This window comes from Parasteatoda tepidariorum, chromosome 9 (genome assembly GCF_043381705.1).
Source record: "Parasteatoda tepidariorum isolate YZ-2023 chromosome 9, CAS_Ptep_4.0, whole genome shotgun sequence".
NCBI lineage: Eukaryota > Metazoa > Arthropoda > Arachnida > Araneae > Theridiidae > Parasteatoda > Parasteatoda tepidariorum.
In genome coordinates this window covers 70,472,193-70,499,165 of record NC_092212.1, presented here as the reverse complement: position 1 = coordinate 70,499,165, position 26,973 = coordinate 70,472,193, and the positions used below count along the sequence as shown (strand labels likewise).

Genomic DNA, 26,973 nt, shown 5'->3' with positions numbered 1-26,973 from the left:
TTGAGAGAATTCTATATATATATATACACAGCACTGCAAAGAAATTTAGTGCATCTTAACACCAAAATCCAAGAATAGTTCCTGGTGTAATGAAACACCAAGAATGTTCTTTTACACTACTTGGTGTAAAAGAGATTCCAAAATTTTTAATACTCAGTAGCACTAAAACTTATAATTAAACTAAAATAAGATACATATAAGAGTTAGTAAATTTATTTTTACGATACAATTTAAAGTAAGAATAAATGGCTTAAAATGCATTTATACACTAATTTTTAAAATAAGATTAGTTTGAAAATCATACATATTCGTAGTACTGCAAGAATAATAAGACGAATTCGAAGTAGGCTCAACAAAACAGAGGGAGGTAGAAATTATACTGATTGTGAAGACGCGGTTTTCAGTAAAACACCGAAGTCAAGCATCACTGGCAGCGGTCAGTAAGCGGGTGGGTGACCACTTTGATCTGCCTGAGTATAGACAGAGGGTGAGCGGTATCGGTCCTCGTTAAACTGTTCTACCCCTAAAGTGCTCGACTTCGCACGCAGGTTGTCGGGCTACCAAAGAAGCCATCCCCTCTGCAGAGGATCGAAATGGCGATGGCATGTCTTCGGATCATCTTCAAGAATGCTTCTCAGACCGTCGCCAATAGCCCATTGTGCAGCTCTAGTAAGACGTAAATAAAGTACCTACCGGAAATAATCAGAATTGTGATGCATGTTTTCGGATCATCCTCAGGGATATATCCCAGAACGTTGCCAATAACCCATAGTGTAGTTATAGTACAGGGGTGGCCAAGCTCCTACACAGTCGAGCCAGTTTTCAAAATTCGAAATTTCTCGCGAGCCGCATTTAAATACATATTTAAAAGATATGCAAAAAAGGTATTAAATTTTTTTTACATAAATTATATTTAATGAAAACATATAAGTAAAAGTGCAAAATATATGTATTGAATTTAAAATTAAACATATTTATTTTACACCTCTTGATAATTTTTTAAAATTTAGTGAACAATTGGTGACAGCACTTCTCGGTAATTCTTTGAGATGCTGATTAGTTAATACTGATCGGCGTTTGGATTTCACGAATTTTAAAGTGAATTGACATGATTCACATAAGTACGTTGTTCCGAATATTGAAATAATTCGACAAGCAGACTTTATTAATTCAGGATGCTTCGATTCTGGTACAAATTTCCAAAATTCAGCAATCGACGTTGACTTATATTTTAAGTGTAGAGCTTGATCTTCTTGCATCTTCATTAATTCCAATTCTCCAGATGCTTTTTGTGCCATAATTATATTGGAAATAGAAAACTCACCTTGAATTGAACAACGTTGCACTTTGTCTTTCATATTTGTTCTCAGTAATTTAAAAGACATTTTGAAGCACATACTGAGCGATAATAATTTCTAAAAATATAATAGCGCAAAAATGAAACGAGAACTCGGGTACATTTATGGAGAGCCACAAATAACACAGGCCTGCGATGAAAAAAATAGAAGGGGTCTGATAGCTGAACTTAATGTATTTTTTGGTGCTGAAATGGAAAATAATAATGAAAAATGTCCATCACGTCACGTTTTTTAGAAAAATTCAATTTTACTGGAATTTTTATGAACATTTACCATAAAAAAAATTCATTTTTGAATTTCTTCCCTTTTTGATGGAACAGCATTCTACTTTGGTCAAATCTACAAAAGTACCCCTCTATCACTACTTCCTGTCACCGTCCCTCTCTCTATAACAATCTCTCTCTACCAATAGCGTCGTGAGAATCCTTATCTAGGTCCACTGACCTCTCAGCGTATAGGGAGTCATTTTAATTTGCTTTTTTTCTGTGCGTTTCGTGAAACATGGCTTTGAGCTCAAGACATTAGGAAAATTTCCCCAGATGACTTTTGGTATACATGCGGCGAATATAGTGCTGTTAAAAATCGCATGAGGAGCATTATAGACTATGTAAGACAACTTTATCTCGTATATTTTGACATGAAACTCGGAGATCAGGACAAATCTTGGGCACCTCATAAAGTTTGTGTGCAGTGTCTCAATGATCTACGCTTATGGCATCAAGGAAAGAAGACTGCTTTACTATTTGGAATTCCTATGACGTGGAGAGAGCCCCAAAACCACTTTGATGAGTGTTATTTTTGTTCCTGCCATGTTCGTGGGTATAACCGAAAAAAATCAAAGACTAATATCTAAACCTGGCTCTCGTCCTGAACAAAATAAAATATATCAACCACAGTTGGACCATTTGCGGTGATTTGAAAGTTATCTCCATGCTTCTTGGTTAACAAGGGGGATTTATAAAGTACCCCTGTTTCATTTGTGAGTGGGACAGACGTGACAAGACAACATTGGGACAAAAAAGAATGACCGAAAAGACAAAATCTTGCCCCAGGCACCAAGAACAATATTCGAAACAGTTTAGTTGATCCGAAAAAAGTATTGTTACTTCCGCTACATATAAAATGAGGTGTATTGAAGCAGTCTGTCAAGGCTGTTCCAAAAGATGGCAATTGTTTCAAATACCTGTGCAAAAAGTTTCCAGGTTTATCACAAGCTAAGTTGAAAGAAGGAATATTTGTTGGTCCAGATATTCGCCAACTCATGAAGGATAAAGAATTTGAGACTAACATGACAGAAACGGAAAAAGAAGCTTGGGTACTTTCAAAGATGTCGTCAGTAAATTTCTGGGTAATTACAAGAATCCTGATTATAAGGAAATTGTAATGAAAATGCTGGACAAATTTAAAACGTTGGGTTGCACCATGAGTGTAAAAATGCATTTCCTTCACTCTCATGTGGACTTTTTCCCTGAAAATTTAGGAGCAGTTAGCGAAGAACAAGGGAAAAGGTTCCATCAAGATATCAGAGATATTTAGCGTAAATATCAAGGAAGATGGGACAAGAACATGTTCACTGACTACTGTTGGACGATAGCTCGTGATAAACCTGAGATTAAGCGTGAAAGAAGATCATCAAAAATAAGTTTCAGAGGAAAACGAGTATATACTTAAATAGAAACTTTTCTCTTTTGTTTGTTTTGTTTTTTGTTTCAAACTTTCAGATACACATACACAATATTTTTTATTCTTGCTTATACGTCAATTTTACGTAAGTTATCTCAATAAAAACAAATTAAAATGGTATGTTTGTGATTTTCTTCTAGAAACTGATGTAAAAAGTTTGAACACAAAGAACTTATTGTTTTTCTCTTGACCAGAGGTGACTTCTGCTGTCTGGTAACAGTATTTTTTATTCATTTTAACCTATAAAAAATCAGTTGATAGCTCAAAAATCAATTTTTTTTCACAAGATTAAATTTTACATAGATCAAAATGAATGAAGAGAACAGTTACCGGATAGTACGTGCAAAATTATTTGAGAGAATTCCCTTCCAAACAGGATTTTACTAAAAGCATTAATATCAATTTTATAAAAAATCCTGATGTGATTGGGGAAGATGAAGGTCGTTTTCAAAATCAGCATATCAAATAACATATAAATCAACAATAACTTCTCTTGTATTTTTCAAAAAGTTCAATTTCGCAGGCTTGTGCAATCCTTCAATGAGTGGCAGGTTGGCCACCCCTGCTATAGTACGCCATAATAAAGTACTACTATTGTATTAAATGGATTGAAATAACCCAGTAAGGAATACAAATTATAATGGACAGTACTGGGTTAGTCGACAGACAGAATATAATGTTTTTGTTTTATTTTTCTGTTCTTTTTAGGTGAATATTGCATGACACGTGAAGCAAAAAATCAAGATGTTTATAATTACTTTTGTCCATGTGCTGGAAACATTATATGCGGAGAATATATAACCGGTGTAAGCAAATTTATTTCATTCCTGTTCATAAACTAATTCAGAGAGTACCTATACATTAAATATATCTGAAATAAACGTTACGTTTTTAAATAACTATCAAGAAGACTAAGTTGTATCTTTAAAATGTTTATACTTGATTTTAGAAATAAGTAATAATGTTTTGAGATACTCTGTTAAAATGAAGTCAATCTTTTTATTGTTTTTCTTAATTAGACAATTAATCTCTGGCTGAAAGAAATTTTTTAATATGGGTGTGATGTAACTGGTTTGACTATAGTCCGTCGAATGTTACTTTGCCCATGTTAAAAATTGAAATTGATAAGATTACACTATAGGTTTTCAAACCAGAAAATACTAATTAGAGCTAAGAATTTCAGCTGAGATTCCAGTATTTTAGAGTATTAAGTATTTTAGTTATATTTCCATTTATGATGTGCAAAATATTTTAACCCAATGCATAGCTGCCAACTGTTCTGAATTTTTTTGATTTGTTCCTAATTTTTAAATCAAATCTGAAAATCTGATATTTTTATAAAAAATCTGAATTTTCATAAAATTGCAGTATATTTGCATTTAAACCAATCCCTTATTCTGATCGCCACAACCGCCCTTCCTGTGTTCATTGTGCTGAAGTAATTTTTAGTAGCTTTTTATTAGAAAATACTATTCCAATAGCTGTTGCTGATCATTTCACTAAGATGAATCTTTAACAACTATTATTATTTTTTAAAAAATTTATTGTACTATTTTAACACTTGCATCAAAAATATTTGTTTATGATGTAGATTATTATTTACCTGTGTTTTATAATTTTGAGAAGGATTATATATTAATAGGTAACAGTTGTTTCTCAATTATTATATCGGTATTCCTAATTATAAAATATTAATATTATTAATTTCCCACTAAAGATAGTGTTTCTAGTTTTGTTTTACCAATTTACATACGGTATTTAAATATATGCCTATTAATGTTATTATTTAATATTTAAATTTTGGTCATACTCTAGTAATTTTTGCGTATTATTTTGTGGCATATTGTGTTCCTAATTTTTGATTCCTTAGGTTGGCAGCTATGCCAATGTGCAAAAGAAATGTATTTAAAATGCAATTACATCTGTATTCAAAATGCAATTATATATTTAAAATCCAGTTAGGAATTCGGTGGTTTACTAAGTTTGCAAAATATTTAATTGAATAAGGTTAAACTTGACGCCTCTCATGAATTTGGATGATATGGTTCAACTTTTAACAATGTTTTGAACAGTAAAAGAGGAAAAGTTTACGATGTTCACCGCGTGTAATGTATATGTTATCGGAAATGACCGAAATAAAGACAATGTTGACCTTTTACTGGTGAATGTTAACAATCGCATAATGTCCGAAGTGAATGTTCATTTGGTGAATGTCCGAAATATTTGTCATATCCGATTTGATATTAATTTATTCGATGATATTATTACATTTATTCGATATTTTAATATCTGCTGAGGATAGATTAGGAGAAACATCACCGTTCGGAGTACCGGTAACATGTATACTATGCACTGGCCCTTGACTTTAAGAATACATTGATGAAGGGCATACCGGTCAAATTTAAGCAAGGCAGTGGTACTGAACCTTAAAAAAAGCATTGATGTAGGTCATACCGGGCAAATGTTAACCGGGCAGTGGCACTTAACTAGACCTAGTATATATTTCGGACATTTACCAAAACGACTATGTGATTGTCAACATTCACTGGTGTTAGTTAACAACCACCAATATTGGTCATTTACAATAGCATATACATTTTATGTTATCTCACTCGACCCTTTACTAAGTTTGTAATAAATTTATACAAATTAAAGTTTAACTCCACGCCTTTCAGAAAACTTGGTTTAATTTTTAGCAAGATTTATTAAGATTTTGAGTAGTTAACGAAACAACGGTTTAAAATGCCTCCCCCGCTTGATATACATTTTAAATAAAAATAAAATAAGACTTAAAACATTATTTAAGTAAACTTCGATAAAAAATCTGCAACGTAAGTTACCCTTTATTCTGTAGTAGCATGCAGTGTTTCATACAAATCACCCATCGTATGTATAGTTTGTCTAAAGTAAGAACTCCCCTAGCCATTCATCTGGGCCTATGGTGGGGACTATGGTAACGAGGTGTAACTATTTCAAATGGGGGTGTGGGGTTATAGCTGAGGAAAGGTTTTGGCTTTTCTTCGGTCTATTGTGTTAGCCCTAGAGTGAAGAGAAGCTACCCTTCCTGAAATGCGCTTTTCCTGTTTCCATAGTAGCAAACGACCTCAAACTTTGTGGCGGGGGACTTCTTACCGCACACAAACTATATATTTAAAATCTTCATTAAAACTAAATATACATTTTGGGTCGCAAATTAATATTTAAGAGATGAAAAGACAAAAGCACTATCGAAATCTAGCAAACTACAGTTATAATAGGTGGGAGTGCGAAACACCAAAACCTGTTCGATTGCGGAAGGAAAAAAAAATTGAAAACACCTGCAATCAAATTGGTTGGGATATTTTGTTCACCCGCCTTCCATTTTGATTAGTAAGGAATTGATAGTGCTTTTGTTTTTCTTCATTACAACATTAATTTTTGACCCCCAATAGTTAGATTTTTTTAGTATAAATAATTCTAGAAGTATAAATAATTCCAGAGTCTTTATAAAGAGGTAATTTTTTACGGAACACTTTTTATATTTCAATTGTAAGACTATCATTATTTATTAAAACTATGTTTTTTTTTAGTCACTCGGGAAGTGTGGATGAAGTAAAGAAGAAAGGAATGGAGATACTCCAGAAAAAGATCAAGATCAAGAGAGAAGCTATTAGTAATAAATGAAAGCTGTAAGAAATAATTGAAGAAAAATTGAAAAAGTGACAGGAACAAAATTATAGAATCAGTAGTTTATTTAAACATTATAAATGTTTGATATTTCAACTAAGTCAATATGAACAATTTATTTTCTGCCTTTTCTCTTTTTATTTGCAATACAATACACCCATCTGTGGGTTGTTTTAAAATGCTTATTTTAGAAGAAACAATAAAATCATATTAAAAATTTATGAAAATATCTGGAAATCGATATTTCTTTGAAAATGTGTCCCGCAGTGGAATGATCGTAAAGACGTGATTCCCAGTAGAACACCGAAGTTCGTTCAGCAGGCTTAACTTTCTAAATTAGAAAATAAATAAAGCTTATTTTGTCTGTTTCGAAGTGAATATATTGTTTAGTGAATTGCTTTAAAATGAATTAGCAAATGGATTATAATTTCGTATCGCATTGCACTTACAAAGAAGAAAAATTTAAAACTCGTAGGTACCCGAAATGCTATTCGTCCTTTAGGCTTAACTTTCGAAATTAGAAAATAAATAAAGCTTATTTTGTCTGTTTCGAAGTGAATATATTTAGTGAATTGTTTTAAAATGAATTAGCAAATGAATTATAATTTCGTATTTCATTACACTTACAAAGAAGAAACTCATAAAACGCGAAGGTACCCGAAATGTTATTCGTTCGTCAGGCTTAACTTTCGAAATTAGAGAATAAATAAAGCTTATTTTGTCTGTTTCGAGGTGAATATATTGTTTAGTGAGTTGTTTTGAAATGAATTAACAAATGGATTATAATTTCGTATTGCATTACACTTACAAAGAAGAAACACTTAAAACTCGAAGGTACCCGATTTGCTATTCGTCCTTTAGGCTTAACTTTCGAAATTAGAAAATAAATAAAGCTTATTTTGTCTGTTTCGAAGTGAATATATTGTTTAGTGAATTGTTTTTAAATGAATTAACAGATGAATTATAATTTCGTATTGCATTACACTTACAAAGAAGAAACACTTTAAATGCGAAGGTACCCGAAATGTCATTTGTTCTTCAGGCTTAACTTTCTAGATTAGAAAAAAAAGCTTATTTTGTCTATTTTGATGTGAATAGCAAGTTATAAATTATTAAAAACTTCATTTGTTGCCCCAAATAAATTGCATGTATTCGTTCCACGAAAAGTGCTAACTGTAAAGGGGTGCTTTAAGTCTTCTACCCCTTATTCATAAACCTTAATTTTTGCGTTTTAAAAGGTTAAAGATAAAATTTGCATTTTCTGTAAATTTGTACTTTGAGTATTTCTAAAATAAGTTCTGTATTTTGATTATTCCAAAAGCACTTGTATGGCCGAGATATCCTAGTTGGTATGGCACTGGGCCCGTGTCCAAGAGTTCGTGGGTCCGATCCCCGCCGGCCGAAGACTTCTGTGTAGTAAATGGTGACTGATGCAAGTTAAACCTGTCGAGTCGTAAAGTCCTCCATGTTCCCATAACCAATCATTACCTCTGGAGGAACTGATCCAGGAGTTTCCTTGTCTTCTGGATTGATTCAAAATCACAAGGATGCGGAGTTGAACATCAGTAGTCGTAAACCCAAAATTTTGTTGGCAGTTCAACGACTTATATAAAAAAGCTCGTATATAAATCAGAATTTTGAAAGTATTAAGTTAATATTTTAATAGCTAGATTAGAACTGCAACAAAAAATCATCTGTAATTTATTTGAATATGCATTTTATTATGTTTTTTAAATGTATTCAAAGGAATTAATATAACTGCTATCCTTTATTACTCATTTGGCAATTTCTTGTTATTCTGAACAAATTTTTTTGACTAAAATTATATAGTTTCATGATTTTTGATTTATATTATTTCTTAAGACTAAGTTTGTTAAAAAAAAGCTTCCTAATTTTTGATTGACAATCGGGGTACATTCCTTCTTAGTATATTTTTTGATACATTTTTTTCACTCCACATCAAAAGACAAAATTTTAAAAGGATATTCTGTTAGAAAAAGTTAACCGACGAATAGTGAAATGAATTTAACTTGAAACCCATCATGAGTCTTTCCCAATTTTTTGTAAGCATTTTAGATTTGATCTCAAAAATAAATTAATAGTTAAAATTAATTATTTACTATGATCAATATTTAGTTTTGATTCACCATTTGCTCATCAAAGGAAGTATTTTAATTTACTAAATTATTTAAAATTATTTTAAGTACTTCAAAAATCGAGCCGAGCAATCTGTGTAGGGGTTAGGGCTGCCCTTACATCAGAAGGGTTCTGGGTTCCAATCCCGGGCAAGGCATGGATGCTCTTTCTTTCTCTGTACTTAGTGTGAGAGCAACGTTGGTCCACCTAATATGGTGCCCCTGAAAGAGTGGCCACAAATCTGCCCTTCAGGTGCCTGTATGAACTAGGTCATTATCCAGGTGGGCATTGGAAAAAAAAAAAACTTCTAAAATCGAAAGTCATTTATTTACCCTTTGAAATATAATTTTTATAAAACATTTTGATACTTTTTTTTATTTTACTTTCATTTAGGTCAAAATAAGTGAAAATTATTATATATAGCATTTTGAAACATTATTTAGGTTATGAAATAAAGCATGAAACATCGGTGTATTTTTCTGAGTTAAAAGTAAAATCTTCCAAACACGGCTTACTTCCAAACAAAATCTTTTCAAATTTTCATTTACTTACAGATATTTATATTAAGAGAAAGTTATTTATCATTGACATTTCTTTACTTTTCAAAATCAATTACAGATAGATTTTCGAATAGGAATGAAATAAAAAAAATCAAACTACTTTTTTATTTTTTACTTTAGTACAAATAAAAATCTGATAATTTGACATATTCTTTTAGAAACTATTAGACGGTTTTTCATAATTAAAAAATACCAAAACATATTTTTGCCTGTAATTAGAGAGTCAGAAGAAAAAAATAAAAATGATTATAATAATAGGCTATGAATAACCTCAAAGGGTTCTGAATAACCTCAAAATTTTGAATTTTCTTACTTAAATTATATTTTTAAAATTTTATATACATTTAAATTATCCTTGGTAAATTTGAAAAAAAAAAGTGGAAGAAATCTTACCCGGCCAATTTTTTCTTAAAAAAAATTACATTTCTCGGATTTTAATTTTTTATCGTATTTTAAAAAAAGTAAGTCATTAGGAATATGAAATTTAATTTAATTACATTGACTGACATGAAATCTCATCCTGGTAAGTGAACACGTGATTTATCAGACTAAAATATTATGTGTCTTAGTTATTTCGTTTATTTGTATAGTTTTAGGGGTTCTCAGAGGCGACGATATTAATACTTTTATTCACAGCATACATTAAGATATAAGTATGAAAAAATTAGTATATTGAATAAAGCATCAATAGTTAAGTCAAAAGAGTTGTAAAGAGTTTGTAGTGTTAATTTTATTATAGCCTTTATGTTGAGGAATAGGTTGCATTGAGAAAAGAATGAGAGATTATATGGACAATCACATTTTATTAAATCACATTTAAAAGAGTAATTAAATTAAAAACAAGGAGTTAACATTTGGATGAGAAGCTACAACAAACATACACGCTTAATCAATCGATCAACTGCTCTCTTCACTTCAGTTCAGCATTGCTGTGGAATGCAGATGCATCACGCACTTAAGTGCAGTTCTGACTGGAACAGCACTCGCCACAATGTCAAATGACCACAATTAATATAGAGAAATTTAGAAAGAATAAGTTGACATTGTGTATTTAGAGTTACCAGCTAGATGTAAAGATAATCATCAGAATTTATTCGAAGAATTATGTTCGAGGAACGAAATAAAATATTTTGTCGCATTAATAATTTTAAATTATGAATGTATTAAAAATACTTCATGTTAATTATGTTTCGATATCAATTTCATAATTTCCCAGTAGATGGCAGCAGCAACAGATTTAAATTTCTGTGAAAAGTACAATTTTGATTGCAGACGTTGGTGCTACTATCTTAAAATGCATGAAGCTGTTGATCTTAAAACATTTTCACAAATGGCGTTTAATTATTTTAATATAATGAGTCCAAAGATAATGAGTCAAAAACACGTTGTTCTTTTTTTCTTCTTTGAACTTAGCATAACTTCAGATAGTTAAACCAGATGGATTTTAATTAGAGTGGTAATGAGTCTAGATTCAAGTAGGGTTCCCAGAAAAATTTGTGGTATTTTTCGTTGCAACTACTAGCTAATTTAACTATGTAATTTTTTATTTAATTTTTTCTATTAATTAGATGACGAAATTCACAGTTTGAGCGAAATCAATTGAATCATTTTTGGGAAATTAAATTAAAATTTTTATATTTATCTCAATTCACCTAATTACGTTCAAAGTTTGGATTTTTTTGCTTAAAACTACATTATTAAAAATAGTAAAGATTTGTTTTCGAAACATTTAAAAAATTTTTTCTTACAATAATTCTAAATTCTAATAACTATCTATTATTATTCGAATAATTAAAAAACAATTGACAATTATTATTCTAATAATTGTCAAAAATTATAAAAAAATATTTATTCCAATATTTGTTAGAAATTATTCGAAATATTTATTCTATTAAAAATTTCAATAATCATTAAGAATAATAAAAAAAATGCTTTTAACTAAAATTTAAGAAAGTTAGAGCGAAATGAGTAAAAATGAAAGCTATTACCTGACTAAGTTTATGGGGACATAATTCCCGGATTGCAACGTAGCTAAATATAGAACATAAAAAAAAGTTTTAATAGAAAAATTTATGAATGTTTATACAAAATCTGATGAACAGAACTATTGCTTTGAAATAAATTTTTTAAAAACGCGTTTTTTTAATAACGAAAGCATTTGTTTTGATGTATAAAAAAACATACTTACTATTTAATTATTAAAGCATGTACAGACTACTTATTAATTGTAAAATTCGATTAATTTTTAATAAGCAATTGTAAAATTCGAAACATTCTTTATTGGTATAATGAACTCTTATATGAGATTACAGGACTTACAATAGAATGGATTCCCTTTAAAATAATTTATGTTAAATAATATCTGGAGTTATAAAACATTATCTGGAATACTGTATCTTAAAAAGAGAATACTATATCTTAAAAAGAGAGTACTCTATCTTAAAAAGGGAATACTCTACCTTAAAAAGAGAATACTCTACCTTAAAAAGAGAATACTCTATCTTAAAAAGAGAATATTATGTACTTTATTTTTTTTTCATTATAAGGTACTTAGAAATCTCAAAAATGCAAGATTCAAAAATAGTAGCCCGCCCCCCCCCAAAAAAAAGTAAAAAAAGCACTGAAATACAATATTTAAAAAAAACAACAACATTTTTTTCATTAACTTTATTTTTTTCTTTATAATGTTTAGATGTACTTTGTAATTTAAAGAATACAAGAATCAAGAATACTAGCCAAAGATAAAAAATAAGCTGAAAAATATTTAAAAGGAAACTCTTTTTATGTACTCTATTTTTATTATAACGTTTAAATTTACTTTGTGCTTTAAAAGTTTAGAATTATTTTAAAAGAATAAAACATTTATCATTAAGTGTTGCATTTAGAACGATATTTCTTCAAGAGACATTTTTATTTACACCTTTAAAACTTTTTAATTCGAAACAAAACAAAATAATCTTAATTTTGATACATTAAGATTACATTGTTGATACATTAGATTATTTTAATCTTTAAATAATCTAATGTATCAACAAGATCTTACAGGACGACCATATCTTGTTTTTTATCTTATAAAAATTATCTACCAACTGTTTGAAATTTACTATTTTCCAATTCCCACAGGGCAAAACATCTTGAAGGAAAGAAACTTCAAGAGAATAATAAAGAATGGTAAACTTTAGTTAAAGAATTTAAACTTTAGTATTAGTTTAAATTTCGGAACGTTTTCAGAGGTCGCATCTCATTTTAATGGTGCCCTAACTTTTCAATTTAACTGCTTGAAAGACAATGGAAGAAAAACAAAACTATACTATTTAAAATATTTTCTGAAAATATGTAATCTTTTTAGGTAGACTATACTATGTATTATGAAAATACATAATCTTACTAGGTAGAAAATATTTTTCAATGATATTGGTCAAATGTCAAATGATATTCGGTATTATAACATTTTAAACCTAAATATTTAATTGTATTCCCCTTGAAAGTATGATAAAATATCGAATATTAAATAATATTTATTGGCATTATGCCTTTTAAAGCTAAATTTGTAATAGTTGCCGTCCTAAAAGCACTAAATCATAAATTTTTTGTGAGTACTTTGAGAATCGAAACAAAATAATTATTCTAATGATTTTTAATTTTGTCTTATAGTTTTCTTAATTTAGCCGACCGGACTGTCAGGCTAGGGAATTGGTCTAGCATCAGAAAGGTTCTGGGTTCGAATTCCGGACAAGGCATGGATGTTCTTTTTTATTCTCTAAACTGTCCTTACTGTGGAAGCAAAGTTGGCCCATCTAACATGGTGCCCCTGAAAAAGTGGGCAACAAATGCACCTTGTAAATGCCTGAATTGACGAAACGTTAACAAAAAAAAAGTTTTCTTTATTATTGTAAAAAGTTTTTTATTATAGTCATTTTAAACATTCTTATGTTTTTGCTTAGCAGTTATAATGCATTTTTATTGTTTAAATAACAGCTTTGAGTTGTAACCTAACCGGTATCACTTTTTGTACTGTTTATGTGTAAAAGCGTTTTTATTTTGTGAAAACCTGATATAATAAAATGCTAAGGGTAATCTTTATTTAAATTATAAACTAAGTCTGTTTATAGTGGACATTCTTTATATAGAAACTGTTCGAAATTTACGACCGTCGAATTCCCTTAGGAAAAACATTTCGAATAAAAGCAACTTTGAAAGAATAAGAAAGAATGGTATACTTTAGTATCAGTTTAAATTTCTAAAACTTTTCAAAGGGTACATCACATTTTTATGGTGTCCTGATTTTTCAATCTAACTGCTTAAAAAAGAATCGAGAAAAAACAAAACCATACCTTCTAAAATATTACTGTAAATATAGTTTTTTTTAGTTGGTCCTCCTGCGTTATATTCTCTTAAAGCTAAGTTTGTGATAGAGTTGCCGCCAAGAAAGAAAGAGGTCATAAATTTTGTGAGAGATCTTCGAGAAACGGAACAGGACATGTTTTTATCCTATGTAAATCACGATGAGTTCGATTTCTTTTATTTCTTCGTTGATTCTCGAGGGTTGAGAAAATGAAAGAAGATCGGAAAAAAAATGTGGAAGGTATAAAATGAAATCCAATAAATCCGAAAACTTTACTTTTTAGTTCGCGCTTTCACTTGTATTTGGAGTTTGGAAGTTCTTGAGCGAAATGTGGTAATGATATTATTTTTCTTTCATTTGCGAGAAACGAATATCGTGGCATTTGGGTTAGTATTCAAATATTCGAAAAAAAAGTTATTATTTTCCTTTTGTTCTGCAGAGAATCGTCTGAAATATTTTAATTTTTTTTAAAAGAAAAGCGGGATAGGAAATTGAAAAATAAAATCTATTTTATCCGAAGAAAGTTGAAAATAGGAAGAAAAAAATTAAATTTAGAGAGTGTGATTGTGGCGTAGCAAGTATGTGCAAGAAATCACATAACTAAGTTTGATCAAATTATAATACACACATTGAATTGTTCCTTGCATTATGTAAACGTGAACAAAAGCAAAAAACTACAAAAAGTCAGGTTTTATTATTTTATGATAGACAGATTGCAAAAAGAATTTCAATCCTAAGAAATGTTCATCAGGTTAATCTCATTAGAGCAGCAATTCCTTTTTCTGAAACATAATTGTTCTTAAAGAAACTAAATATTTTAAACTACTATAATCTTTCAGTAAAAAATTGATAATTTTAAAGTTTAGTAAGTATATTTTATTATCACTAAAATCCAAGGATAAACTATTTTGAAACTAAGATTCGTTCCTTGCATTATGTAAACGTGAACAAAAACAATGGTTAAGATGCCAGCTTTATAATTAGTATGAGTCAAGTTCTATTTCGACTGAAGATTGATTCCAGTTTTCTTTTCTTTAAAAGGAAAATTGTTTTCTTTTCTTTAATTTAAGAGTATATACGTTAAAAAAAACTGGTTGGAAAATTCTATTCCACAAATCCCACTCTTTAACTTCAAAATTTGTTCAGTTATTTTCATTTCATTTGCTAAATATGAGTTTTTTAAATTTAATAATTATCCAGAGATAATAGATTATCGATAATAATTAGATTACATTCAAGTTCAAAACTCATATGGATATAAAAAGAATTTAAAAAAACATATTTCTTCATCTTTTTTTAATAAAAGCTTTCACTCCAGCTATTTATTTTTTCCAAAGAGAAATGAAAATTTTTCGATTAAATAAAATTATAGTTCCAATTCTTTAAAAAAATATAAATGTAGCTTCCTCTCTTATTTATTTTAATTACAAAATGAAAAATAAGCATTTTTTAAGAAAAAAATTAAGAAAAATCCCTCTACTAGTTTTCGTTATTAAGTTTAAAATAAGAAACGTAGAAAAATGTAAAAAAGCATTTTTAGTAGAAAACTTAAAAATTTGAAATTAACGAAGAAAACTAAAATAACTTATGTACCTTAATTCAAAAGACAAAGGTACTGCTGTGGACTAATCTTAGACACGGTTCCTAGTAGAACACTGAAGTCAAGCATCACTGGCTGTTGTCAGTAAGCGGGTGGGTGACCACTTTGACCAGCCTGCGTAGGGACCGAGGGTCCTTGTTAAATTATTCTACCGTAAAGTGCTTGACTTCGAGCTCAGGTCGTTGGGCTACAAAAGCGGGTGAGTCATCCCCTCCCCAGAGGATCAAAATTGTGATAGTATGTCTTCGGATCTTTCTCTAGGATGTTTCTTAGACCGCCGTCTACAGCCCATTGAGAGTCAGGCCAATGAGGTGAACCGGGTTCGAATACCAGCGATGGCTGGTCGATACGAATACAGGAATCCGTTTTCAGGAAAATTTTTTACTCTCATACAGTTGAATCATTCTCAAGGAAACAGTTAAAGAAATCTAAAAATACTAAAGAGCATTGTAATTTCTTAAAACATTGCAATTTTTAGTTGTGTTAAAAAACAGAACAAAAATATTTTGAGCGATATAGACACATCCTTTGAGTAGTTACTACAGAACTTGAATCATTCATAAACTATTTATGAATCATTTATGAATCATGAGGAATAAATTTTCACAAGATTCACTTTAGCATCATTCTTTTATTTAATGTATTAGTGATAAAATGATACATTTATTAAAATTCAAAAATGGCAGTTGGCATAAATTGATTTTTAAAATCTATCATACCCAATTATATTCATATAACAAAATTACCTTTCACGTTTCAATTTTATTTTATTTTACTTTAAAATACAGTTGAGTCATTCTCATGGAAACAGTTAAGGAAATCTAAAAATACTAAAGAGCATTGTAATTTCTTAAAACATTGCAATTTTTAGTTGTGTTAAAAAACAGAACAAAAATATTTTGAGCGATATAGACACATCCTTTGAGTAGTTACTGCAGAACTTGAATCATTCATAAACTATTTATGAATCATTTATGAATCATGTGAAACAAATTTCCACATGATTCACTTTAGCATCATTCTTTTATTTAATGTATTAGTGATAAAATGATACATTTATTAAAATTCAAATATGGCAGATGGCATAAATTGATTTTTAAAATCTATCATACCCAATTATATTCATATAACAAAACTACTTTTCACGCTTCAATTTTATTTTATTTTACTTTAAAATACAGTTGAGTCATTCTCATGGAAACAGTTAAGGAAATCTAAAAATACTAAAGAGCATTGTAATTTCTTAAAACACTGCAATTTTTAGTTGTGTTAAAAAACAGAACAAAAATATTTTGAGCGATGTAGACACATCCTTTGAGTAGTTACTGCAGAACTTGAATCATTCATAAACTATTTATGAATCATTTATGAATCATGTGAAATAAATTTCCACATGATTCACTTTAGCATCATTTTTTTATTTAATGTATTAGTGATAAAATGATACATTTATTAAAATTCAAACATGGCAGTTGGCATAAATTGGTTTTTAAAATCTATCATACGCAATTATATTCATATAACAAAACTATTTTTTACGTTACAATTTTATTTTATTTTACTTTAAAAAAGTATCATAAAGGAATGATAACCGTAAACCACATGTTACTTGATTTGATGTATCTAAATGGATTCCACAGGAAAAGCTTCAGTGAGCTGAAGGTGAACATTTATTTTAATGTTGCTCAATGCTGCTAATTATAGTGTAGCTTACTAACACGAAAATTGGTAACAACTACTTCTATTAGCCTGGTGTAGCGTGGTAGCACCATAGATAAGTCTTGGCTTTTGTTGTGTGATTTACTACAACAGGAAAATGTTTTACACAACTTAATGTAAAGAAGCTACCACTATTTTTCATATTCAGCAAACATCAAAATTTACAATTACTGGAAGATAAGACATGCATAACAGCCAATAAAGTTATCTTTACGATACAATTTAAAATAAGAATCACTGATTTAGGATGCATATATACACTAATTTTTGAAATAAAAGTAGTTTGAAAATCAAACCTGAGCGCACCACGGAAAAAAATATTAAGAAATATTCAAAATAGGCTTTAAAAAAACCCAAAGTGGATAGAAAATATGCATTATAAAATCATTTCATACTGTTCACAGAAATCTAAAAATTAAATAAATCTAAAAATTAAATTTAAAAATTTAAATATTACAAAGAGCACATATATACACATTTTAATAAACTTTTGTTTTTGTAGATGTATGACAGAGTAAAATACAACAACAACATCAACTCGTACTAGATTGTAAGCAATTTACTGATGACATCAAAAACGAGCTAACATTGACGTTTTCGGAAGAGAAAGTAATTTCAGTATAGTGTGAATGCGCGTGAAATAAGTTTAAACTTTTTGAACTTTAGTTGTTAAAATTTATGTTACATCTCTTAAATTGCATATGAAACCTCAATTTAAAAACTTGAAATGAAAGGTTCCATTATTTTTTTTGGATTCTACTTCTTAATCAGAGAGATATTACTCCACAGTATAAGGGACAAGCTTTGAAATGATACAGTGACAATTTTAATTTTTTTTTAATAAAAATTAAATTTTTAAAAATGATTTTCTCTATACTACATTTCAATAGTTTAAAATAAAAACTAAAAATTTGTAAACTTATCGTTCATTTTCCATAAAAGATTTTTTATTTTTTAATTTAACGGTTGGGAAAAGAGAGGGTAGGAAATATAAGTACATTTTATTAGGTTGTTCAGAAAGTAATTAAATTTTTTGTTAAAATGAAATTTGATTTTCTCATAGTGAATGTATAGTTTATTGAATTATATTTGTCCATTCTTGTCTTATACCTTTTGCCGTCTTTCTATCAGTAGCATGGTTCCAAGCGCCTAAAATATTTTTTCTTTGCTGCCAAAAAAATGCCAAGATGATTTCTGATCTCTGTATTTGAAGTAAAGGCATCACAGCTTAAAAAATTACAGTGACAGAAACAGTGATGTGGAAAACCAATTTCTCGTTCACAGTGATGATGCGCTTCAGAAGTGAATAATTTTTTTGACGTCCAAGAAGCAATTCTCAATAGCAGAAATTTCTTTCTGTAAGAACCTGAAGAACCCATACGTCGAACTTTGAAATTAAACCACAGTCTATTCAAAACATCATGAACAGTCTAATTCCATAAATTTAATGTCATAGGGATGTCACGCACTGCTGTTCACAGGTGTGCATTAATACCTTTATTGTGTCTTCATCAACTTTAAAAATTATTCCAAAACGTGGCACATCTTCAACATCAAAATATTGTAAACCAGTTTCGGCACTGGCACACTTCATGCATATCGGATAATTATTTTCGTTTTTGAACAGCATTTTTACCTATTCGAATGTAAAAAAGTGAAACAAGCTGAAAATCACACCTCTCACCCTCCATATTTGAAAGGGCATCACCTAAAAACTGCTGCGTAGCAAACCAAAGTCGTACTTTTTCACACGCAAGACTTGCGATATCAGTCAAAATACACTCATGAACAGAAAAATTAGTGCACCAAGAAGGAGTCGTCAAAATGAAACGCAATTTTACATACGCAATGACTACTTTGATATAAGTAAATGATTAGAAAATCAAAGAAAAAGGATCACGCTGCTTTTCTAATCATTTGCGCATCTTCCCGACATGTAGCTTCATTGCAAGTTTCGTTACGATCTCGCAATTATTTCTTGGTGCGCTAATTTTTTTGTCCATGAGTGTATATAATGATTGTGCAGCTTAAGTGTGAAGTTAACTGTGAAAAAATATATTTCAGTCCTCTGTTGAGAAAAAAAAGCAAATTATTTTCCGAACTACCTAATAGTTACTTGAAAACAAAATTAAAAATGAAAAATAATTATCATATAATTATTATTGAGTTAAAATACATTCTAAAATACATTCTATAACTGAAAATGATATGCATAAGAGCATGCAGTAAATTTAAAATGAAAAATAATTATCATATAATTATTATTGAGTTAAAATACATTCTAAAATACATTTTATAACTGAAAATAATATGCATAAGAGCATGCAGTAAATTTAAAATGAAAAATAATTATCATATAATTATTATTGAGTTAAAATACATTTCATGACTGAAAATAATATGCATAAGAGCATGTAGTACACTGGTGCATGAATTTCAGAACATGAAGTACACTGGAAAATTGTAAATGATCGGTTTAGGGAGAATGACTCAGTAAAAATGCTTAAGCTCCTTAGCCAACGTCAGAGTGGTGAGACTTGGTCCTTGAGGTAATTATTTAGCATTTATGCTGCTGGGCAAATCAATAAAAAGTAAGTGCTGTACTATAAATCTGCAACTGAATTGTTTTTTTTTTCAATTACACTGCAGTATAGGTTCAGTAGACAGCAAGATCTAATTGCCGAAATAACAAGCAGTATTTAAGAATCTGCAGTTTCTGTTTTATTAACCCTAATCTTCGTTAATTTCATATGCATATATATTTTTAAACATTATGCAAACAACAATTTTATTAAATCATAAAGGAAATTAATTAACACTTTAAGGAATTGTATTAAGTAAAAGATGCATGAAGAAACTAACCATATAGAAGAAATAATTTTCTTAATAAGAAAATATTTCAGATTACCTATCCAAAAAATAAATATAAAATAAATTTTTAACTTTAGGATTTTTTTAATGGTGGCATTTTTAGAATAGTTCTCGTAAAAAGAATTAAGAATTTATGAAACTTCAAAACTGTATAATATCGGGATATATATTTTTAATTAAATATTAACAAAAATAAAAAGAATATTCTTTTAGTTCGCGTAGTTTAAAAATATTGTTTGCTCAAAATAGGATACACGAAAATGTCAAAGTAAAGAGTACATATTTATTCTACTATTATGTTTATTAAATTAGCTCGAAGGAATATCTAATAATAATATAAGTCAACTTGATGTGACTCTTTTGAATTTATTCCCAATTTTGGAAATCTGAATCGTAGTTTTATTGGCTACTTTTACTAAAGAGATGCTCATAATGCAAAATATCATTTCTGCTTGTGCTACCCTTATTTTAAAGTATGTTTATAAATATTTGAATCTTTCCAGGGGTATTGCTAATAATATTTTATTTTAACGATATCTAAAATCCTCTTTTACTTGCAGCATAGCAATATTCTGCGATCATGTTAGATATCTTGAATAATAACTCTAGTCTTAGCATTGAGAACAGAAAACTGTACTTGATTTATACTAAATTTTAAATTTCTAGCATTACATTCCATAAGATTTAGTTTTCAAAAATTGGAGGGTTGTGTTTGCCTCGTAAGTTTACATTTGAGTATATTAGTTATATTTGAGAAATTTTATTATAGGTAATATTAGTTTATTTGAGAAAAAATACTTGTAATGTAAAATTGACTTCATAAAAGAGGTATATCGTCTTATTAGCCCATTTTTTCCTAAGGTACATAAACGCACTATTTCAATAAATATTTTTTAATTAACATTGCGACGCATATTTTTCCCTTTCTGCTTTTCTTGAGAGTTCTGAAGACATCTGTAAAATATTAGTAATCTAATCAAAGTAAGCACTGTCGGTTGAGAAATATTCAAAATACACTTGCTTAATGGTTATTGACAAATTCGATTTCTTGAGAATGCATAAGAATTCCACATGAGATTAACCATGTTTTTATAATGGATTAAAGTTGCAAGTCCTGTAAATAAAATATCATGAAAATTTTTTTTTCACCTAAATGATTTGTGCATTGATTTGGCCAATGGTGTGGATACGTAATATTTTATTTCTAAAATAAAAGATTATTTTTCATGCACGAAATGTATTTTGCATCTTAATGGGGACTTTTATTTATGAAAATAATGCCACATTTTATGACATTTCTATTCTTGGCGTAAAAAGTGCTAAAATTCTGAAAATTAGTTTTTTAATGATCTGAAATTTAAGATAATTTAGTAATCGTTGATAAATAATTTTTAAAATTACTACAATATTAGCATATTATTTCACAAATAAAACGGAAGACATAATATTATGAATCGTAAAATAATAAGTAAAATGCGAACCAAGGGCGAAATAATAATTTTAACACAAAAATATAAAAAATAAAATGAATAAACAAATAAATAAACATAAGTAAATAAATAAAAAAATATTAAATAGGAGAATTGCTGAATTCCTTTTTACAATTGGCAACTCTTAGTGGCAGCACTATGAATCAAATTTTATTTTCGACGTTACGTAAATTTGATTGATGATTTATAAAATTTCTTATTAGAATAAAAAATACGGAATAAGTTTAACCACTTTATGGATTAGTTTTCAAGTAAGAATAAAAATCCAAACCATTAGTATCATACTCATTAGTAAAACTAAATTTATTAATATTATTTATTTATTATAAAAAAATTCAAAATTCTTTAAGTAAAATCTAATAGTTTTTAGAGTGATCGCTTAAACTTATTTTTTTATAAAGTTTTTTAAAGTGGGTATTATGATACTAAGAAATTTTGAATGAGATTAAAACAACCTACAATTATCTGTTTTTGAGTATTTAATATATTTTTATAGTTCCGCTTCAATAAAACTTAATATTTTGGCACATTTAATAATATTAATCAATTAAAATATGCACAGAGATAAAATCTTCTGATCAAAATTACAGTAAAATTACCGTACGTACTGTATGATAATGACATTTATGGTGAAAGCACTTCCGTGCGATCGGAGGTCCAACACCAGTCTCTCACGTCTTGCCAGCGGCTACATTAAGTACCTACTATATTCTGAGGGCAGAGAGAATCAGTATTCTGCCCCCAGAATATAGTAGGTGTATAGGAGTCAGAAGATAGCCTGAGAATATAGTAGTCAGAGTATAGTGGTGGCATTTAAGGCAAGCTATTACCTTGCCCTAAATACCACCATTAAAGAGCTTCACCTGAACACATCTTAGAAGAGTCGTGGTGGCTCAGCGGATAAAGCGTTCGTCTCCCAATGATGTGAACTGGGTTCGAATCCAAGTCATGGCTGGTCGATGCGAATTCTGCACCCGGATCGCACCAACCACAGTACTGACGCAAAATATTCTCAGTGGTAGATGGGTCATGGGTTCGAGTCTTTTGGTAGCATGGCTAACCATGGGAGATTTTAGAGGTTTTCCTCCCCATGTAAAGCAAATACGGGTCAGCTCCATCGAAAAGTCCTCCACGAAGGAAAATTTCTCCCAATACATGATCCTGGATTGGTTCCTTGTCTTCTGGATTGGATTCAAAATTACAAGTCTACGGAATTGAAGAGTTGAGCATTAGTAGTCTTAAAAACAATAAATTGGGTCGACTGCTTAGCAGCGGTTATAAAATGCAATAAAAGACATCTTTGACTGCTCCAGACTTTTATGAAAGACACTTTTAAATACTCCCCCCCCCCTATTGGTTATCGATTTTATGTGTGTCAGTGGATTCACGGGGGATTAGTAACAACAACATGGTAAAATTATCGTAATTCTGATAAATAAAATGAAAATATACGGTATTTAAGCCATTTATTTATTAATTATTTCTCCGTTCACATGGTAATAGTTTAAGGAAAATTCAGGTTTTCAAAATTATAGTTTTTATTACCACATATTTAGTGGAAATTTACAAAATTGAATTGTAAATTTTACCGAATAAGTGGTTTTAACGCAACGTTCTGAGCTTTTATAATGAAATTACCAAATTTTAACTGATATTGTAAAACCAAATTTTATTGTTAATTTTACGGAGGACACCAAAAGCTGGGTAATTTTTATACTGAAGAGCTTTAGTAAAGGACCTCAGTACTAAAACTACCGAGCCTTTTGGTGTTCCTAGGGCCAAAAATATGATAAAGTTTATCATATTCTAGTAGTTTTGACCATACTTTTATTTTCAGTGTTTATTTATATTTTTGACAGTGGAAGAAAAGAATTGTGCAGACACTAAAATGTGAGAATAATTCAATTATTTTATTCAAAAAAAATGAATTTTGTATTCTGCTTTTGAAATAAAGTATATTTCCTAAAAGTATGCTATTGCAAGATAAAGTTTGTGATGAAACAACTGTCTTTAAGAGGAACTATAAAAATATTTCTTTTTGTGTGCATAAAACTTCACTTAGCTTCTAAAGATGTGTGAGTATATTGAAAAACTGTTTAAAACTCAAGAAATAGTTCATAAAAATATTTCTTATGTAGTTTAAGTTATAAAATATACTCAGCATTAAAATTTTATGAGATGTAGTAAAATTCGCTTGAACATTGAAAACTTTTTGTACTTTAAAAAGTATGTTTTTTTAATATATATTTTTATGTTATTATGAGAAATGAAGTAAAATTTGTGGTGCTACTAAAATGAAACAAAAAAGGTAAGTTTTCTGTTTTATTTGTTTTGTTTTTTTTAAATTTTTTTAAGTGGATTTAGAAACATAATTAATTATTTTATATGTTATTGTATTCAATATTTACTGATTTAAAGCTAATTTAATTTTTACGATGGCTAGAATATTTTAAAGAAAAGAAGAAAAATATTTCGAATTGAAAATTTTATTATACTGTAAAACATTTTAGTGTATAACTCCACAAATGGTGTCAACTACTTTAGACCAAAACTGCTGTTATGAAAAACATACCAGAGATAATTCAAAGTATAATCAAACATTAAGGACAGTTCCAGTTTCATTACACTATTTTTAGTGTAAAGTATTGTCCTCCATTTTTGAATTTTTGTTATGGAAAACATACCAGAGATTATTCACAGTATAATCAAACATTAAGGACAGTTCCAGTTTCATTACACTATTTTTCCTATAACACTATTTTTCGTGTAAAGTACTTGTCTCAATTTTTGAATTTTCGTTATAAAAAACATACCAGAGATATTTCTTAGTATAATCAAACATTAAGGACAGTTCTTGTTTCGTTACACTATTTTTAGTGGAAACAAAAAATAACAGGATATGGTACATATAAGAGTCAGAAATGTTATTTTTACTACGAAATTCATGCTTAGAACTAGAAGTTTAGGACGCATTCACATTTTAAAATAAAACTTTTCAAATTCAACAACAGCATAGAGAATTGGAATAAGGTTCAATAGAATAGAGGCGAATTAAATGTTAACTATTATTAAAATATTTAATACAGTTGAAAGACATTTAAAGAATATTCAATGTTACTTTTAATTTCTAACTAGGATATCAAGTGCAGTAGTAGAATATGTTTTCGGTGTCTTTGAGTAGCAAGTTAATTGTGCTTTTGGGTGTTTTTAAGAAGTAAGGAGAAATTTGAAGAAAATTCAAAGCTCTTAAAGCAACATATTCTTTACTTTTAGAACTGTGGTGTTCGAAACTTATGCTCTGAATTGCTTAAAATGTCTCGTAAAAGTTCAAATGAATCTTCGGTTAATTTATAAATAATTGATCTTATTTTGAAAAACACGATTTTTTATTCTTGAAACATAATGCTAATTTTTTGAGTAGTTTATTTCAGCCATGTTAGTTATGTCGGGATATAATTGCACACCTTAAATATGAGCTTTGGCTGAGCAAATAATTTGGGTTATCATGAAGCAAATATAGTTTTTATCTCATAAATGTTTTGAAACTAAAAATTTCTCTTTTTGTCTTTTCCCAAAAATAAGCACGTTTATATTCTTCAAATGACAATTTTGTGTTTTCCATCTTGAGCTAAACATCATTAACCGTATTGACTCTAATTAGCGTATTGACACTAACTGGATTATAGATTTCAACTTTGATATATTTTTAAAATTCCTATCTAATAAAATACTAACCCATTCCTTTTTCATTAATATTACATTGTTTTATAAATAACATTATATTATTANTAAATTTCATAAGTTTAGCGATTCATGAGTTAAACAATTATAAATTTAGGTTATTATTATTAATATTATTAATATTATATTATTAATATTATTAATATTACATTATTAATATTATTTTATAAATATTAACACCTTCAAGACCATGAAATGGAAAACAAAGTGCTTCTCCAGGTACCAAACTCTGAGTTTATACGTAATAAGAGAACTCATACGTACTAATAGGAAATGTAATACGAGAGTACGGTATTGAGATCCCGTTTGTATGATTTTGGGCAGCTTGAGCCAGAAAGGCTAGTTTTATATTAAACACTGTGGGCCGAGAAGGAAGAATCTCGCCATCACATGTATGTGATCATGATCTTAAAGATGTAAATGCATATAAAAATTTTAAAATTTTAATAAATTAATAAACTTAACGGACTGCAAAATGGAAAAATATGAAAAAAAAATTTATTTCCAGAAAAAAGAACTTAAGGCTACCATTTACCTTATAAAGAGTTCGAATTGAAGATGCAAGGAGTAACGCATATGATTATGATAGTTTAACGAAGTGAAGTTTACGAGTTTTGGCTCATATTTGGTAAGGACCATTGGTAAAATTTATACTATAATATGGTTTTATTACCATGCTATGGGAAGTAAATATCTGCTGTAAGTATAAAAAGAGCTCGGTTATTTTTACCGACGTGCTTTGGTATTGATTTTGGTAAAATTAACAGTGACATAAGGTTTTATAATATGTGATGAAATTTGGTAATTTTATCTTGGTGCATGGTATAATAAAACCATTCATTCTATAAAATTTACTTTTCTGTTTTGCAATTTTACTGAATGTGTTGTAATAAGAACTATAATTTTGAAAACCCAAAATTCCGGCTAGCCGTTACCTTATGAACTGAAAAATAACAAAATTAATAGTTTAAACACATTAGGTTTTGGTTTTATTAACCAAAACTGTGCGTTTTTTTTACCAGAAATGTTATTATTATACAAGTACGGTAATTTTACCAAGATTTTTTTTACCGTGGTATACCTTTGAACTACCAAGTTATTTTGTTCTGAAAAGGATATATATTTCTTTATATTATTATTTATTTACTTAGTTTGGTAGTTCATATGAGAAAAACAAAAGAATTCTTAAACATACATTGCGTAACTTTTAAGTACGTCGTATTTTGAAAGAGAGTTATTAAATATAAAACAAGATAAGTTTCGTAAAAGTTCGAGATAAGTTCAGTTTTTTCGTAAGAGTTGCTTTTTATGTCGAAAGGTTTAACCCTAATGCGAATAAAGCTTATGCTGGATAAAAGAAGAAAAATCTAAGTATTTTCTGTCAACTATATTACGTATTTAAAAAAGTCCTAAACGCTGAGCGTTAGTTTTTAAGAATTTAAAAACAGGAAGAAAAAAAAAGAAAGTATGATCATCTTGGGAAATTGGATTAATATTGATCTCTTTAAGTTTAGGATTTAAACATATTTTTTTTTACGTTTGTTTTTTTCCTAAAATTTATCAAAATAATTTTTTTACCACTTTTTTAAAAAAATTTTTTTTAAAAGAAAGTAAGAGTTATGTAAAGACTACTAAACAAACTAAAAGAAACAATCTAAAAGAAAAAAAATGCCTTAAAATACGTATGATTTAATAAATTTTGTTTATTATTAACAATGCATTTTACAGTTTAAAAATTTTGATTAAATGATAGGAGTTAGAGCATAAACAGTTGTTTTTAATATGTGTAAATACAATAATTGTT

The 26,973-nt window shown here is 28.8% G+C and overlaps 1 protein-coding gene across 2 annotated transcripts in view; it reads left to right on the top strand.

Annotated features, from left to right (window-relative positions):
* LOC107440278 (venom protein 164-like) overlaps positions 1–7,260 on the top strand; it is a 13,434-nt gene extending 6,174 nt beyond the window's left edge. The window contains exons 4-5 of one of the 2 annotated variants that reach the window (XM_071184888.1): positions 3,750–3,847; positions 6,611–7,260. In XM_071184888.1, the coding sequence (XP_071040989.1) occupies positions 3,750–3,847; positions 6,611–6,631 (119 nt within the window). In that variant the 3' untranslated portion in view covers positions 6,632–7,260. The remainder of the gene's footprint in view (positions 1–3,749; positions 3,848–6,610) is intronic. The other variant, XM_016053154.3, reaches the window with a different exon arrangement.
* Positions 7,261–26,973: the final 19,713 nt, after the last annotated feature.